Source organism: Blennius ocellaris, assembly GCF_963422515.1.
Source record: "Blennius ocellaris genome assembly, chromosome: 1".
Taxonomy (NCBI): domain Eukaryota; kingdom Metazoa; phylum Chordata; class Actinopteri; order Blenniiformes; family Blenniidae; genus Blennius; species Blennius ocellaris.
In genome coordinates this window covers 13665383-13682813 of record NC_137650.1, presented here as the reverse complement: position 1 = coordinate 13682813, position 17431 = coordinate 13665383, and the positions used below count along the sequence as shown (strand labels likewise).

The 17431-nt window shown below is 43.3% G+C and overlaps 1 protein-coding gene across 1 annotated transcript in view; it reads right to left on the bottom strand.

Moving 5' to 3' along the window:
• Positions 1–1042: 1042 nt before the first annotated feature.
• Positions 1043–17431, bottom strand: part of bnc1 (basonuclin zinc finger protein 1) — a gene marked incomplete at its 5' end in the record, with an annotated part of 43033 nt that continues 26644 nt past the window's right edge. The window contains 4 exons of the mRNA XM_080520536.1: positions 1043–1904; positions 3014–5112; positions 7668–7903; positions 9417–9519. Coding sequence (XP_080376662.1) covers positions 1097–1904; positions 3014–5112; positions 7668–7903; positions 9417–9519 — 3246 coding nt within the window. The 3' untranslated portion in view covers positions 1043–1096. The remainder of the gene's footprint in view (positions 1905–3013; positions 5113–7667; positions 7904–9416; positions 9520–17431) is intronic.

The following is a 17431-nucleotide window of genomic DNA, read 5'->3' as shown; positions in this document are numbered from 1 at the left end:
TGTGCTTAATGTTTGGGCCCACTATCATAAACTAAATTTTCTCATGAATATTTCTCAGTGTTTGACTCATTCACAGTACATGCTTCTTGCCTCCAGATGCAGCGTCTCTCTGCTGCTCGTCCAGTCAGTCAGGTCACTGCACGAAACCACACAAATAATACAAGAGCAATGCCTAAATCAAGTCTAATCCCATGAGTGGATCTCTTTCGAAACACACCACCAGAATTGAGATCCCACCCCTTCACCCATTCACCTTACATTTTTTTTCTCTCCTTTTGCTTCTGTTTTTACAACATTGCCCATGTCTGAATACTGCCGTTAATCACATAGTAGATGAGCGTAAACTGGGCGAGCTTCTTAATACTGCGTACGCCTCACACAGTGTGAAGTTTTCTATACACACTGGTGAACAAAGAAAAAAAAATCTTTGGTCAACATTAGCAGTATGCAAAAAACTACAGTAAAGACAGATCATATAACACCATACAATAACTTATTGGTCAAGCTCACAAACACTATATCTTTTGAACAGAGACTCTTTTTGAAGACAGTTTTCCCGATGAATGAAATGTTACATGTGGAGCTTATTTTACCACAGGTTTTTTTTTTTTTCTTTTTCTTTCAGTTCAATACAATATGCACAGCTCCATGAGGAAGATGTGGACATATGACAACAAAGACACAAGAAAAAAAAAATCACAAGCATGATACAGTTTCCTTGATTCAACTGGAACAACACATGTAAAGATTCAGTCCGTACAAATGAAAATGTTTTGATCTGACCTGGAGTGAAAGACAAACCAGTACAAGGAGTTCAGTACCTTACAAGAGATGGGTGAAAGAAATCCGCCAACAGATTTTTTTTTCTTTCTACTTATGACTCATTGATTGATCGACTCATTGAGAAGTCAATTTTGTTTTTTTTTTGTTTTTTTTACCAAAACATGATAAAAAGTTGGACTGGTATGAATTTAAAAAGTGCTAATTGGTGAGCTTTCTTTAGGTGCCCCAAAAAGAATGACGACGACAACAACAACAACAACAAGTACACATATAAACAGAAGAAATCAGTCATGTTGGCATTAGTATTAAAGTCCTACTCCGGGTCCATTGTGGCCCCTGAGCTAACAGCGAGGTTCCTGTGGAGGTTCGGGTTCTGGCTGTGCCGGTTTCTGCTTCGCACAGATGAGAAGGACGTATCACAGCCGGGGACTTTACACTTGTGAAGCAGTCGTAGATGGACAGTCTTGTAATGGGCTCTGAATGTGCCCTTGTTGCTATAGACCTTTTGACAGATGTGGCATGTTATTGGAGACCCCCCTCCTCCTCCCTGAAGCCCGCTTTGTCCTATCCCTGCACAGTCCAGGGTCCTCTCCCCCCCAAGTGGCGACTCCTCGCTCCGAGCCCTCCCCACAACAATCCCATCACAGCTTTCATCACTGTCCTCCATGGGGAGTGCCTCCTCAGTCTCTTCAACCCCCTCCCCTTCCTCGCTGCCGGCTCCATCCGAGTCCCAGGAAGAGCGAGCATTGCCACTGCCGCGAGGCGGAAGAGAGGAGTTGGTACTCAGGTCCAAGACTGCCCCGTCTTCCCCCCCACTCGCACCGCCCTCTCCTAATAATCTCTCCCTGTCTCCTAAGGGAGACGCCTCGATGCTGTCTGGCACGGCAGACATTTTGCTCATGGGGAAGACCAAGCCCATGCGGTTGTGTCCTCGAAAGATGACGGAGGTCTGGCTGGTTTGGTCGCGATGGGGAAGATCTCGGTCCCGTTGGTCCGGGCAGTAGTCCATGCCAACAGAGTCTCTGTCTCTACAGTGTGACGAGGGTGAGTACAGGTTGTTGACTGGGCTGAATGAGTCTTTGGTCAGCAGCTTGTGATGCAAGTTCAGATTTGCACTGTGCCTGCAAATAACAAAATACATTTTCCTTGAGTCACTTCATCAAATCTTAAAGGAGTCAAAGAAACATGACAAATACTCAGATTACGATAATGAAGCTGTGTTAACTGCATTCAGTTTTTGAGGTACAATTTGCATTGTGTATGTGTAATTTACATTTCTACTTTTAAAATGATCTGAATCATTGATCTGAAAAAAATTATAATGATCTGAATCAGTCGATTCAACCAAATCTTAGATATTAACAAATTACTTAGTCATTTTTATGTAATTTTTGCCAAGTGTGTTTCAAAAGAAATTAAGTCAATTGCTCACTTTTGACAATCCAATTAAATACAATCAAAAACTAACTATTAAAAATACATCATATTTGGGGTGTGATTGAGTGCAATTTAAGCAAAAATTATAATTTGATATTCTTTACAACTCCAAGTGCTTAAGAAATTATCGTCACATAAAGTTTATTTTTACAGAACCTGTAAAGTAGCCTCTATTGAGGAAGTTTTTATCTTTGCTATTGCTTGATGTTTCCCCCCCCCCCCCCCCCCCCCCCCAACTGTAGCAAGTGTTAAGACGATGGAGAAAAGCAAACTTCATCCACTTAAAAACTAAAAACTCCACACTGGGCAATGAGTTTAAATTTGACCAATGTAATCCTCTATGTCTGTGTATTTTCTGGGCTCCACAATTGATGCAGAGACTAGCTCAAATATGTGTTTCTACTACACTGGGTGTATGCATGTGCAGACTTGTTAACACATGAAGACTTCATATTGTTTCAGCTGCAGTTGTACAGATATTGGACCAATCCCTCACAAGCATGGGGAGAAAAGTCTTCTTTTTTTTCAAGCAGATAACTGAATAATTAAAACTTGTATGAAGTTTAAGGGCCCAAGAATCTGCCATTTTTACCTCAACCAAAATAAAGCAATAGCTTTCACATTCTCATCACCTGTCAGCACACTTGTATTTTGAGTAGCACCCAGAACCCGTGATCTGACAAAAGGCAGTGCTAGCAAAATACACTCAACAGCAACACCTTCAGAGATGTAAAGCGATGCCCAACAATAAAATAACTTGTGACAAAACAAAGAAAATATAGAGGCTCCTCACCTGTCTCGACTCCTCCGGGAGGGAAAGGCAGCGTTGCAGCCGTCCACTGTGCACATGTGCATCTCCTTCAAGTGGACGCTTTGGTAGTGCATCTTGACACTGTAGGGGTTCTTAAACGTCTTACTGCAGATCTCACAGTGGTGTGGGAGATCAATCTCTGGGTCCAGGTGAGACATCACTGAGTCGCCGTAATCGTCTGCAAACCCATCAGACACCTCCCTCTCTATGTGTTGAAGAGCGCCACCGTTGGTCAGCCGATGTTCACCGTCATCCCATTTGAGCTCTGAGATCTTGTCAGGCGCATGAAGCGCATTTGCATGCTCCCTGTCCTCTCGTTCTTTGTAGCCGTTGGGTTCCTGGCAGAGTGAGTTGTTCTCACAGTGGTTCTCCATCAGGCTGTTTTCAAATGGCGATGAAGCACAGGTGATGACTCTTGAATCAGTTTGCCTCGGTCCATCGTCTTTTGCTCCTCTCTCAGTTTCTCGATGAATGGTGTGGTCCAAAAGTTGCTTGGTACTATTTCTTTCCCTGTCTTTGCCAGTGTAAGCTTCTCTCAGCTCCCTCTCCTCTGCAGTTTGTCTTGCGCACAGATAGTCTTCGGCTTGGTTACCATCATACTCATCCTTGTCTCTGGAGTGCAGAGGGGCCTCATCCTCAGAGCTGCTCCCCTTATCCATGAGCTCATCTTGCTCCACCATTTCCTTCTCTATTTTTATTGGCATACTTGACTTACGAGACTTTTTCTTTGGTATTGGGTCTACTAAGCCATGCTCAGGAGCTGTGATGGGTTTGATGGGTACAGATGAGGACAACAGAGGGAGGGATGGTAGTGTTCCCGGGGTGTTAGCAAGTTCTGCCGGGGTCACCAAGCTTCGGTAGAAAGGTAGCACTGGTTGTACCGTCTTTAAGTTGGGAAAGAGGATACCACTCTGGCTCATGCTGGGAAATGAGCTATTATGGAGCTTTGAGCCCGTGTCCATATGACTCACCATGTAGCTGGGCACTGACTTTTGGCTATCTGCAGAGCAGATAGAGATGGGGGTTCCATAGTCTGACCTTTTCTCTCCTTGAGAGTTCTCATCAGCGGATAAGCTCCCCCGCAGGTCTTTGTCCCGGTTGTTTCTGTTCATGGGCATATGAAGCCGCGGGTTGGGGTTGGCACTGTGGCGATTGCGACTTCGCAGTGAACTAAACACCATGTTGCAGCCGTCAATGGTACACTTGTGCTTAATCTTTAGGTGCACTGCATTGTAGTGGATTTTCAGAGTACCCTTGTCATAAAATGTCTTCTCGCAGGCATTGCAAAATACACGGCCCTTCTTCAGTGAGCTTCCTCCCACAGCACCCCCTGTGAGCCCCCCGCCACTGCTGCCGTTCCTGTCCAGAGAGTGCAGCTTGCCCTCGGGTGACATCTGCGTTACGTCAGAACTCATAGAAGGTGTGCATGGTGTGGAGGGCCCATCAGAATAGTTGTCACTTGCAGAAAAATCTTCAGCCTTGATCTTGGTGTTGGTGGAGAGGCTGTCCATTGGCTTGTCTCCGCTTCGGTCGAGATCACTCGTGAAAGAGATGGCGCTGGAACCTAGAAGGTTGCTTTCTGAAGGGTGTGAAAGAGAGAGGGAACTGTCTCTCCCTACACTGTCCCGTCCTTGATCATCATGTCGCTGGCTCTGCTGGTCGACTGAACCGTGGCATGACTGTTGATGCTGCTGGTGTTGTTGGTGTTGCTGGTGCTGCATGGCTCCTGTTGGCGAGCCCAGAAAAGGTGCAGGAACAGATCCCAACAGCTGGAATGGCAGCATGAATGCCATGCTATTGATGAAGTTCTCAAAGTGGTGCATACTGCTGCCGCTCAGCTTTTCCACTTTGGAGGCAGAGAGGTTGGCAGCGGTGCGAGGGGTGTTGCGCTCGATGAAAGTACGGATGTCTGAGTTAGTGCGGGTGCTGGGAACCAGCACTGCCTGTCCCTCTTTGTCCTGTAGCGCCATCAGCTCCACTATTGACTTGGTTTCACCAAAACGGAGGAACTGCTGCAGCGTGGCAATCTCCTCCTCAAATGTCATGATGGCCCACCGGTCGAGCACCTTGCCTGCAACATCCTGCAGATATACAGAAAGAGAACAAGAAAAAGGGTGGGGGAAACAAAGGGGTAGAGGGTGATTGAAGGGGATAAGGGAAGTGGGGGGTAATTTCATCATCAGCATTAAATTTGTCTGTTGGTTTGCTCATACATATTCACACAGTAGGTTGTATGACACACCTTATGAAGCCGATTGGCAAGGCAGCTAAATAAAGGAATCAGATGGAGTGTTAATACAAGCGGGCAGTGCAGAACCCTGAGAACCCTCATTACACAGACACACAGTGTTTCATCTTGCAGGTCATTTCTCTTCATTTAAATCATGAGGATTTGCCTGCTCTGCATCAGTAGAAGGAGACGGATCTCTCTCTCTCTCTCTCCCTCTCTCTCTCTCTCTCTCTCTCTCATTGTGCAGAGAACGTGGGGAAAAGTGTACTTGCAAACACTCCCAAAGGCCCGAGAAAATATAAATACGTGAACAACATACTATACACTACACATATGATGAGGGAGGGCTGATCAGAAGGCGCCTCACATTGATCAAGCGGTCCTCTCTCCTTTAGCCCAGCAGTAATCACATGTGAGTTTGAGGGTCTTTGAAAGTGAGGATCAGCTTCATGCCGTAACCGTGATTAATATTTCATCACAGAGCATTCATTGGGTGCCTGTCGAGGATTCTGACTCTACATTCGCCATTAGATGAGCTAACATGAATTAAACGCAGCCCAACTTGAATACTTGATGATGTACTAATCGAAGTTAGATCTTGCACTGACACAGTGTCTGCAGCCTGGGCCTTGGCCAGCTTGGCGCCAACATGAGAGGAAATCTGGAGCAAAAGACATAATATTTACAAATCTACCCAGCACAGTTTGGAGACCTCCCCGAGCCGGCGATGCCACAGCAACAACCGGGTCACATCAGTCGGGTGGCAAGAGAGGGCATCAGTCACTACATCACATCCCCGATCTCTCCCGTCTTTACTCAGGCTTTCCTCACAGTCCCTTGTGTTTCTCAGAAATTCTTTCAGTGTCTTCCTTTATATGCTCCCTGGGTACTCTGAAGGATTTTTTTCAGGTCTCCAACATGCAGCGTGTCTGAAACAACTGCCACCTTCTTATTTGAGTCAGTGCGGTCATCAAACAGATGCATTCGCTCATTTTTCTAAAACTATAAGCCCATGAAGGTGTTTCAAGGTCTATTTTCCACGTCGTTCATAAAACTCAATGTGTGTGAAACAATTCATGGTTTGAAAAATCCATTAATCGCAGCATGTTTCTACTGCCATAGAAACTGAAAAGACACAAGGGTGGTTCAATGAATATTTAGCAAATGTGTTCATGTGTGTCCATATACAGTACTGTTGTTCGGCAAAGATTTCCACAGTTTTCTCTATTAAGAAACTTGAATTTCACCTCAGACATGCTCGATTCATACAATACCATGAAGAGGTGCTTAATTAAGTCCCGTGTCAATGCAGATGATATTAACATCTAATTAAAATGAAGCCCAATGAAATCAGCTTGGATGTCTTAATGACACAAAAAATATGTCTGAATTATCTATCCATACTTCTGAACTCGTCAAAAATCTAAGGTCTGTATTTGGTTTTGAAAATCCTACAAACACCTTCGTCATTGAGCACCATCTGACCCTCAACGCCAACATTAAGTAACTCTCCGTGACTGTTCTGCTCTTGTGGAACCAGCTTTCAGTTTTCATTTGGAGAACTCTGATATTAAAAGTACAACTCAATTACTTCAGTTTGATGTGGCTCATAGTTATAGTTATCTCTGGTGATCTCAAACAGTTTATGAGTTAAGCTGCTATTTAAACAAAAGCGAGTTGTGATTACTGCCCTTATCTTCACTCGCTTTTCCCTCCACATGCTTTTTTTTTTAATGCGTTATTAGTTGTAATAACTTAATGTTTCTCTTTTTGTAGTAGGAAGCTGTAAAAGTTGTTTATATGTAAATTTTTCGGCCATGCATTGATTGCTGTCTCCTATCCTCTTCTTGAGGGTTTAAACCCGGCTGCCACAGGGCAAAAGGTAATAAAACCTTGGAAGAGTCACAAAAGCGAATCCCAGCAGACTATATTTAAAGTCAGGTCACCAGTTAATTACAAAGCAAAGACAGAGAAAGACAATCACACACACTCAAAATTTAAACTTATGAAGTTTAAAGTCACCAATTAACCTAACAAACACACGTTAGAATAGTTGGAGGAATGTACCTGAGCGACAATAATTTTTCCTCCATATGATGAAAATGCAAACCACAGTGCCTGCTGGAGGGTTCTTCACGGTAAAAGGGAATTGTGCCTTTCCTCTGTTCAGGGAATTCACTTTACAAGGTGCTACAATGGACCCTCCTTGAAAACTTAAATTGAATATGATTACAATTTTGTGGAAAATTTCCAGATGTGACCGGCAAAGGTGGTTCCCTCAACTCCAGAAACAAAGAACGCAAACTTTATAAGTAAACATTTTTCCAAGGAACTTTACCATCCTAAAATAATACACACCTGAAGGCACAAAAAAACCAACAAAATAACTTTTATTTTACTGCTCACCTGCAGCACGTATCCTCGTATGTAGTCCTGCAGCGTCCAGTCCAGAGCGTTGAGGATCTGGATGACCTCCTCCTGCTTGAGGACGGAGAAGAGGCGATCCAGCAGGATCTTGAGGCGGATGGGGATGGCCTGAGTGCCGTACAGCATCAAGCTGCAGATATCAAACACCACGTTGGAGTGCACGATCTCCACCTGGCTGCTCTGGTACATGTGGTGCACCTTCAGCTTGCTCAGGGCTAAAACACAGATCACATTTTTGCAGCATTAGATGAAATGAATGTAGAGTGTCTGAACTGGCAGGAGGACAGTAAGAGAGAGGAAAATAGACTATGAATAAACATGCGGGAACAAAAAGCGGCCTGACAAAGTGCAGAACGCGGAAGAAATACGTTTGTGTGTAATCGTGATTCAAATTTTGATATCTTACATGTGTTGAAATTTGTTTTGTCACTTTCATTCATTCCCGTTATATATTTAAAATACAGGGCCAATTAAACCAAAAAAATTGTTCAAACATCACACACAACATTAAGGTGACTGAAAAATGTACACAGCCGTCGGAGATTGAGGGGTGTACACAAACGTTAGCGCCGCATCACATTTTAATAGCAGTCATCTCAGAATTTCTAAAATCTCATAAAATCCTCCTCAGAATAGTTTGGAGAGAATTACGGTGTTACCGCAGCTCAACAATATGACAGCGTAACAAATAGTTTCTCCTAATCATTGTTTTCATGGTTTACTGCAGGTATGCATTTACAGAATGATAGTGTCGGTATGCTGTCGACCAATTCCTGCTTTAAAAAGCAGCACGGAGTCAATTAAAGGCTCTTTTTTCCCCCAGCGCTGCAGTGCTTTATTCTCAGAGTTTTTGTCCAACACCAAGCAGATAGTTTCAATTCAATTTTCTACCTTTTACAAGGTTTGTCATGACACAATACAGATGAACTGTTTGTTAAATTCCAATGTTACATTTGAATAAAATTAAGTTGAGTTTTTTTCTCTAGTAAATTAACAGCGGGATGCAATACCTTTATCTATAAAATACAATAAAGGTCCCATTGACAGCGATATTACGACAGAGCCGCTTGTCTTTGTGCTTCTGCATGATTTCAAGTCTATTTAAAAAAATAAAAAAATAAAAACTGCATCCATGAGTTATCCAAACACATTCATTTTGATAGAAAATCACAAGTTGCTGCCGAGTACACCCACAATTTTAATCGCTATCAAACCTTTCATCTTTGACAAGTTTATTCGTCCGACCAAGAACCACTATGTCTACATTTGTTCACCGTTAATACTGTCAGTCATTTTTAAGAGGACTACTTTCTACATTCTCTTCAGAATGAATTAAACAACAGCACTTTTACTTGTGAATAAGCACAATGTATGTTACGGAAAAGATCTGTATCGGCTATAAATACTACTGGTAATCCACAAAGTGCCTTATCACTTCTCACACAGCATTCAAGTACTTGACTGTTACTGTAATAATTGGTTGAATGTTTTTGCATGTTTTTGTTATAATATGATGCCGTTTGCATTTTAAAATTGTGTTTTGTTGTACACATGTTTGCAGGTGGTAAATCAAATTGTGCATGCTGGAGGACATCAGTGGTAAGTGATTTCTCTTCTCTCTCCCAAAACAGAAGAAATGTGTTGTTTTCAAACCGCATTGATTTTATACGCGCACAGAACTGCAGTGTCTTTGCATCACAAGCGTAAACTCTTGCATTGTGCTCTCACCGTGTGCCACCCAGCCATGCTTGCAGTTTTCACACTGCCTCCTCTTCAGCTTCCCAGGCTTGAAGCTGTCACAGTTACAGTTCACCAAAGTGCAGCAGATCGCCTGTTGGTACAAAAGGAAAAAAGAATGAAAAATGCATTTTATACAATTCAATTATCTATTCTCTTTTTTTCTCCTTTTCTGTCGTGCACATGGACTCACGGAAGAAAAAAAACAGTCCCCGTTTTTTCAGCCCACACAGTTTTGTATTTTTCTTTTTTTTTACAAATTTAAACACTTGATTATCACTTTGAATTATTTGTCATTTCAAAATGGACTCAAATTAAGTTTGAGGATGTTATTGTTACCTTAATTTCTAATTTCCAGCTGCACCATTCTCTGAAATTAAAATTAAAAACGTGTTTACAAGTCTGTGACAAATATCTATTTGAGCTTCTAATGGAGTTGACAGGTAAAAAAAAACAAAGAATAACAACTAGTTTCATTTAGACAGAATTTCTAACAGTAACTATTTTATATTTGTTATTTCCTACTCGTGATCACGTAAAAGTGTGTACACATGCATACATCAAGGACTTCAATATAAACGCATTAAAAATAGATTTTGCCCTCTCGTCTTGTGGTTGTGCTGTCGAGGGAAAAGTGCTGAATGTGTGAGTGGTTGCAGTACATAAGATATGCACAACTGTCAAGTAGCCCATAGAAATGGAAAGAAAGAGCATGATTGCCTTCAGTAATTTGTCTCCCGTGTGTTTCTCTTATTGCCCTGTTTGCCCTGCTGCAAAAGTGTGTCTCTCACACACACACACACAGACAAAGACGAACCGCCAAACACATCTCAATCAATCAATCAGAGCCCGAGGCACGCACACGCACACGCACACACACACACACACACACACACACACACACACACACACACACACACACACACACACACACACACACACACACACACACACACACACACACACACACGGGTCAGAGGACTCAGTCCATTAAGGTTTGAGCCGATGGCTTTCACACATTGGTGATGCAGTTGCAGAAACGTGGACGCAGTCAAAGTGAGAAGTGGATCTCGATAATGAGTGAAGTTTTCTGGGTATGTGCTGACTTAGCAGCGACCACAAGGGTAGGAGGATTCCAGCACACTAAAATGACTCCAACCCCCCGCCCCCCCCCCCCCACCCCCCGTCTTCTCTCAGCTTTGGACGAAAAAAAAAAAAAAGATCATTTACACACCAGGAACGAGGGAAAAGCATCATCAGATTTATGATCAAAGCCGCTGTTGTTAGTGGTACATGCTGAAAACCTCGGGGTGGCTACGCTACGCCACCTCTCTCCCTCTGCATCTATAATGCATGATCAGCGGGGTTTTAGTATACATGAGCAGCATGCTTAGCTCCTTTTGCCAGAGCCGACTCCCTCTCCACGGGCAGAGCGGGAGGAAGGGTGTGGGTGGAGGGGCAGGGAGAGCCTCCTCCTCCTCCTCCTCCTCCTTCTCCTCCTCCTCCTCATGGAGTCAGCTGCTCGGCTCTGTGCTCCAGGCTGGGCTTGTCCTTGAAATGTGGGATCACATTATTTCACCTTACAATAACCTCGCATCATTAGGAAGAATAAAGTGACCCCAGATCGAGACGACGGCAGGTACCCGGCCTCGGAACGCAGCGGGGCAGCTCCGGCCTGCCGTCCCGTGACATCCACACACTCTCTCTCTCTCTCTCTCTGTCCAGGTTATCTCCTGACCGGCCAACTCGGGTTCTTCAAACCAGCGCTGCGGTGTAAGAACCCCTTTGCTCATCTCTCAGCGACATAATCCCATCATCACAGGCCAACCAAGACCCAACACGGCCCAATTAGTCTAATCTCATCCCACTGTGGGCACACACACACCTCCTGCTGCTGCTCCTCCTAATATACATCTCAATCAGGTGCCCCGGCTCTCACACACACACACACACACACACACACAGCGAAGGAGAGTGCACTCACAGTCGTTTATCTTAATTAGTGATTCATTTCATGAGTTCCTGAGAAGAAGAGGAGGAGGAGGAGGAAATATGGCATCAGAGGGCAGGCCGACACTGCAGAGACTCCGAGTGACCAACCCCCCCCCCCCCCCCCCCCCCCACCACCACATCCACCAACTCCCTCCAACATGTCTTTCTCTTTGCTGTTGTCACAACAAAGCCGTGGCTGTTCGCACGCATCAATGAAGTCGATGACAAGAAGACTAATTGCACAAAATGATGCCGCTCCGCTAGTGTTTCTTCTTTCTTTCTTTCGTTCTTTTTTTTTTTTTTTAAACACGGTGTCACTTTCTTATTTCGATCATTGATGCGCGACAGGGTCGAACACACTTCACCCACCTCTGCCAGCACCTCCGACGCAGATCTCTAATTAGCAGGTTGCTCGTACACATCGTCGTGTAAATGACAAATGATTTTGCAATGTTTTTTTGTTTTTTTTTCCTGGAAGGAACTACTAAACCCAAGTTATATATTTATAACAATTTAACCAATGAGGAGGCCACAAGACGATCTCACATTTGTATCAACTCGGAGCTCTTTTCATCTGCTGTTGTTCACTCTTGACCTTGAAAGTCTGATTAAAAACAAGAGAGCGTGGGTTTTTTTTGTGAAAGCTTTCCTCCACATCTCAAGGTTTGGAACCGGTGGGTCACATGCCGACATCAGCAGATTGTGACACGTCGTCCTAAATGAATGTGGTGTTAATTAAATCTGGTTCCAGAAGTAAAAATACTTTTTTGTGGCACTGCTGCGTCCACTCCTGATATTATGAACCTATACAGCCTTGGTCGCGCTGAATGTCTTCTTCCCGATACTTTCTCTATGTGCATACAATCATTTACACCCCAGTGAACTATTTCTTTTGCAAATCCTCAATATATATATTTCTTTCTTAAATGTGAAAACATATTCAATCTGGATGTGTTTTGACTCAGCCACCAGTCCTCAATTCCTCAGCGGCGGTCTATTTGTTGCCGTTGAAGCCATGGCGTTTGAGAGACTGCACACAGGTCAGGCTGTGTAGGAAGGATAGATGGAGGCCGTGAGGGGCGATGAAGAAGAGAAAGAGAGGAGGTGATGTTGAGAAACGACAAAAGTGCGAGGTGAAGAGAAGGCAGGGACATCATGAAAACAGCGTCCACACAGCACGGCGACCCGGTGCCGAGCCGCAAGGATGAAATACCGTTCAACTGTGGGTGAACACACACACACACACACACACACATACACACACACACAAGCACACACGCGTGCGCGCACGCACACACCAGACGACTGATGTTTCTGTTCCTCGTTCATTACAGATTAAATCGCCAACTGCATCAGATTGAATGTAACCACATTAATTTTTTTCCTGTTAATTACCTTGGATACCCCTGACTGTAACTAGAACAATTGACCTGGAAAGATGTAAACGTTCTATCTTCCCAGGTTTCATGAAGTGGTCACACTCCCCCTCATGCTCAGGGTCACATTATGCACAACCACCAGGCGTTTTGCCCCGGGGCCCCACAAACGATTTTCAACCACCCTAGGACTTCTTGCATTTTCCATTTATATTATATCCTCGAAGAAACTCAAACAAATTCAAAGACACCTGTGTATGAATATTTATGTAATGTTTAAATGAAAGTGCAAAAATCAGTTAAAAAGGAGTTTTAATCAGTTTTCCTCAGATTGTGAGCAACATTTAGATTATAATGCAGAGAATTAGGTTAAACATGTTGTGCTGTACAGTCATACAAAGCAATGCAAAATCTTTAAGTTGTATTTACTTTGTTGTGTATAATTTTACAGAGAAGCCAAAGCCCCCGCGACCACTGCAATTGATTCCTGCCCGTCCATCAGTGTAAAAACAGAATGACTTGACCTATATTTTCCTGTAGTGCGTGAACACTTTTCTCTTTCTCTTCCGATCTGTATATTTGTAGTGTGGGGCACTTTGAGGGAGGTCACCCAAACACAACCCCTTTCAGGCTTTAGTCAATGGATTATGATATTAACAAATAATAAAATAAACATGAAAACATCTTTTTAATGCCCTTAAGATATGAAAATACACAAATCAATGAAGAATCTAAATACTGGAGGAAATGTTCCAAATCAGAAATGGAGAAAAAAAAATTGCTATGATGGCGGTCTGCTCACACACACACACACACACACACACACACACACACACACACACACACACACACACACACACACACACACACACACACACACACACACACACACACACACACACACACACACACACACACACACACAAAGTGCTTCTCTCTGGCCCTTAAAATCAAATGTCTCCATATGTCCGGACAGTGAGGCGGCTCGGGGATGGCCAGGGACTTGTTGGACAAATACGATGGAAAACTTAATCAATTAGCAACACAAACTCGCAGCGAATCAGGGAAACGAGCAGTGCTCAGCGGTGCCAGAAGAGCGAGCAACAACAGCGAGCAGCTACCAGCAGATCCGAGCAGAAGGGAGACTGACATCCGAGCGAGAGGGGATCAGATTTTACCGTCAGCCATTAATCAGTTAACAAGACAATTATAGCGGGTTAAACAAAGCCAGATTTTCTGGTGGGCAACGGGAATCATCACAGAATTACAAGACACATTTATGAGTGGGGGGGTTTGGACTTATTGACATGGGTGGGTTGAAGGCAGGAAAGTTTCCTCCAAGCACCCGCAGACAAAGAGCTCTGCAGAAAAAAATTTGATTTACACCTGCTGAAGAGAAAAGTGCTCAGAATTTACGACTATAATAATTATCATGAAGCATTTCTGTTCGCTTTTGTTACACGTGTGAACCTCGAAACATAAAACCTTTCACACAAATACATCAAAAAAATAACCCAGCGACACAATAAATAAATAGCCACTCTCCTCAAACCTTTTTTTTTTTTAACATAGTGTAACCAGTGAATTTATCAAAACTGTCTCTAATTTTAGCTATGAAATAATCAATGAGGCTGTTGATTTTATGTTTGTATATATATCCTTAGAATGGTGAAAGCTTTTTGTCAGTAATCATAATTATGTTTTTTTCATATTTAAAGAAAATATTTTTAAAAAAGCATAATTTTGTTTGTTTTCTTTTATATTGCTTTCCCAATAAAATACCAATTACAGTATTGGAATAATTAAAATAATAATAAAAAATGTCATTCAAAATTCATTCTATAAATGTAACTATGTTTAAAAGTATAGGAATAAATTAATAAGGATATGTAACTTTGACGTAAAGGCAAATTAAGGATGATAGATAGATAGATAGATAGATAGATAGATAGATAGATAGATAGATAGATAGATAGATAGATAGATAGATAGAACAAAAAATGCACCCCACATGTGTTGCGTGCGCACACACACACACACACACACACACACACACACACACACACACACACACACACACACACACACACACACACACACACACACACACACACACACACACACGCACACGCACACACAGAGGAAATTAATCTTTTATCCCAGCCAAAACAGAGAAAACACTGAGGAATTCAGAGGGAGGACAGAGTTCCTGGTACCGCTCACATATCCCACTAACAACATTGACTTCCAGCCCCCAAAAACCTGCGACTCTGCTCACTACACCTGACCTCATCACCCCCCCTGCTTGTGTGTGTGTGTGTGTGTGTGTGCGCGCGCGCAGAGCTGGAGTTAAGCACCCTGGCCTCATGAATAAATCACACCCTGAACCAAGTTGCGAGTGTGACAGCGAGGTAGTAAAACGTTAATTGATGACAAGTGTTAGTTAAAGTGAGGTTACGATACATGAGCTGCTCAGCAGGCGTCGTCATCCCGGCTCAGCTTATGATTTATTTTCACTCCAACCAAGAAAGAGGAAGCACTTCAACACAGCAGCGGCAGATAAAAATCACCCACTTGAGAGGTTCTCTAAATTAATTACAACAAGTTTTTACACTGAATATTTATATTTTCATACAAAAAAGAAAAGAAAGACGGAAAAAAAAAATCTGTGTACTTGCAAACCTGTTCCATTCAGCTGCTTGCTCTAAAGCAAACACAGTGTCAGTCATGGCTTTTGAAATGTACTTCAATTAAAAAGAAGGGCTTAAAACCCACGAGTGTTCTTCAAAACGGGGCTGCAAAGGAGAAGACAAAACCTGGAGAAGCCTGCACATCTACAAGTAGTGACAGGCTGTGTTTGAGCCTATTAGGAGTCCATACAGCCCAAAGACAGCGTGAAAAACTCATTATTTCAAACTCATCCAGCAGTCAATCACAAGCTCACACACACACGCACACACACACACACACACACACACACACACACACACACACACGCACGCTCACTTAAAATGTGCTGCATGTCAGGACACTAAAACAAACAAAAGATGGCACAAATTTACCTGAAGGTCCATGAGAAACTGCCCGGCCTCTTTTAAGAAGAATTAAAAACAAAAACAAAAAATGTTTAAAGACAAAGAGATCAGATCGTCGTGGTGGCGGGGATGAGTGGGTGGGTGGGTGGGGGTGGGGGGTGGGGGGGGGGGGTAGAGAAGGAGTCGAGCCAAAGTTTGCTTGGCTTCCTGGTGTCTGTGGCTCCCCGTTAGGAACTCGGAGGGAGTGTTTGGCTCGGAGAGGGAGTAAATGAGGGGAACATGTTAGTACACTGAGTCTGAGAGAGTTTGGCTCCCAGCTACGCTCTGATTAATATCAGATCTCCCCCTCTCCTCGCCTGCCTCTTGACAATCTTGTCACATCTGGCTGACAAATCCTCACAAGCCTTTTGGTGGCAGCGCAGAGCAGATGCAGGGGTGGCTGTGTGTGTGTGTGTGTGTGTGTGTGTAGTTTGGGGGTGTTGGGGGTTGGGGGGGGGGGGTAGATTGGGGCCAGGAGGGGCGTGTCACAGCTTGAGGAGACGCTGAAGGGGGTAAAAGGCTGGAGCGCGCGTGCACACACACACACACACACACACACACACACACACACACACACACACACACACACACACACACACACACACACACACACACACACACAGACACACACACACACACACACACACACACACACACACACACACACACACACACACACTCACACACACGGATGGACCTTCATGTAGCTAATGAAGCTGATGAGGCTTGCAGGCTACTGTCGCTTTTATACCAACACACTTGTCTGTGTGTGTGTGTGTGTGTGTGTTACTGTAGCACTGTGGGGCATCCAAAAAGAAAGAAGACAAAAGAAAGAAGAGAGGACATATGTGTATTTTAGAAAAAAGGGGTCACTCTACTCTCATTTATACACACACACACACACACACACACACACACACACACACACACACACACACACACACACACACACACACACACACACACACACACACACACACACACACACACACACACACTATAAATCTAAATCATTTTCATGGATTACAGGAGTAATGGCCGCTCAGTGGAAAATAAGAAAGCCAACCTGTTACAGGAATAAAAAACGACCGCAGAAGAGATTCACACTCTAAAATGATGGCTAAGTCTTACTTTTTATAAGTATTTCTTATGAGTATATGAAGCGTTTCCAAGGTTACATTTATTGTCACTAATGAAAACAAGTTACACATTACAATCCATTTTGTGATACACTGGGGAAGATCATCTAAAAGTCTGAGAAAGTATTTCTTGTTTTTTTATTTAACTGCACATTTAAAAAAAGCAAAACAATCCATAAACAGAAACTTAAGGTTACATATTCTTTAGGATTGTTCCACATGCACTTTTCATTCATAAAATCCGGATTTTTGTCACTTTCTGTTGACAAACTTCACAATCACAGCACGTCCAGGCACTCTGCCACGCTTTGACACACGCTAATCTAACAGTGAATAAACCACAGTTGTTTTTCCTCCAACTGTTTACCACTGTTTACACAAACACATAGACACACACACACGCATATACTGTACACACACACACA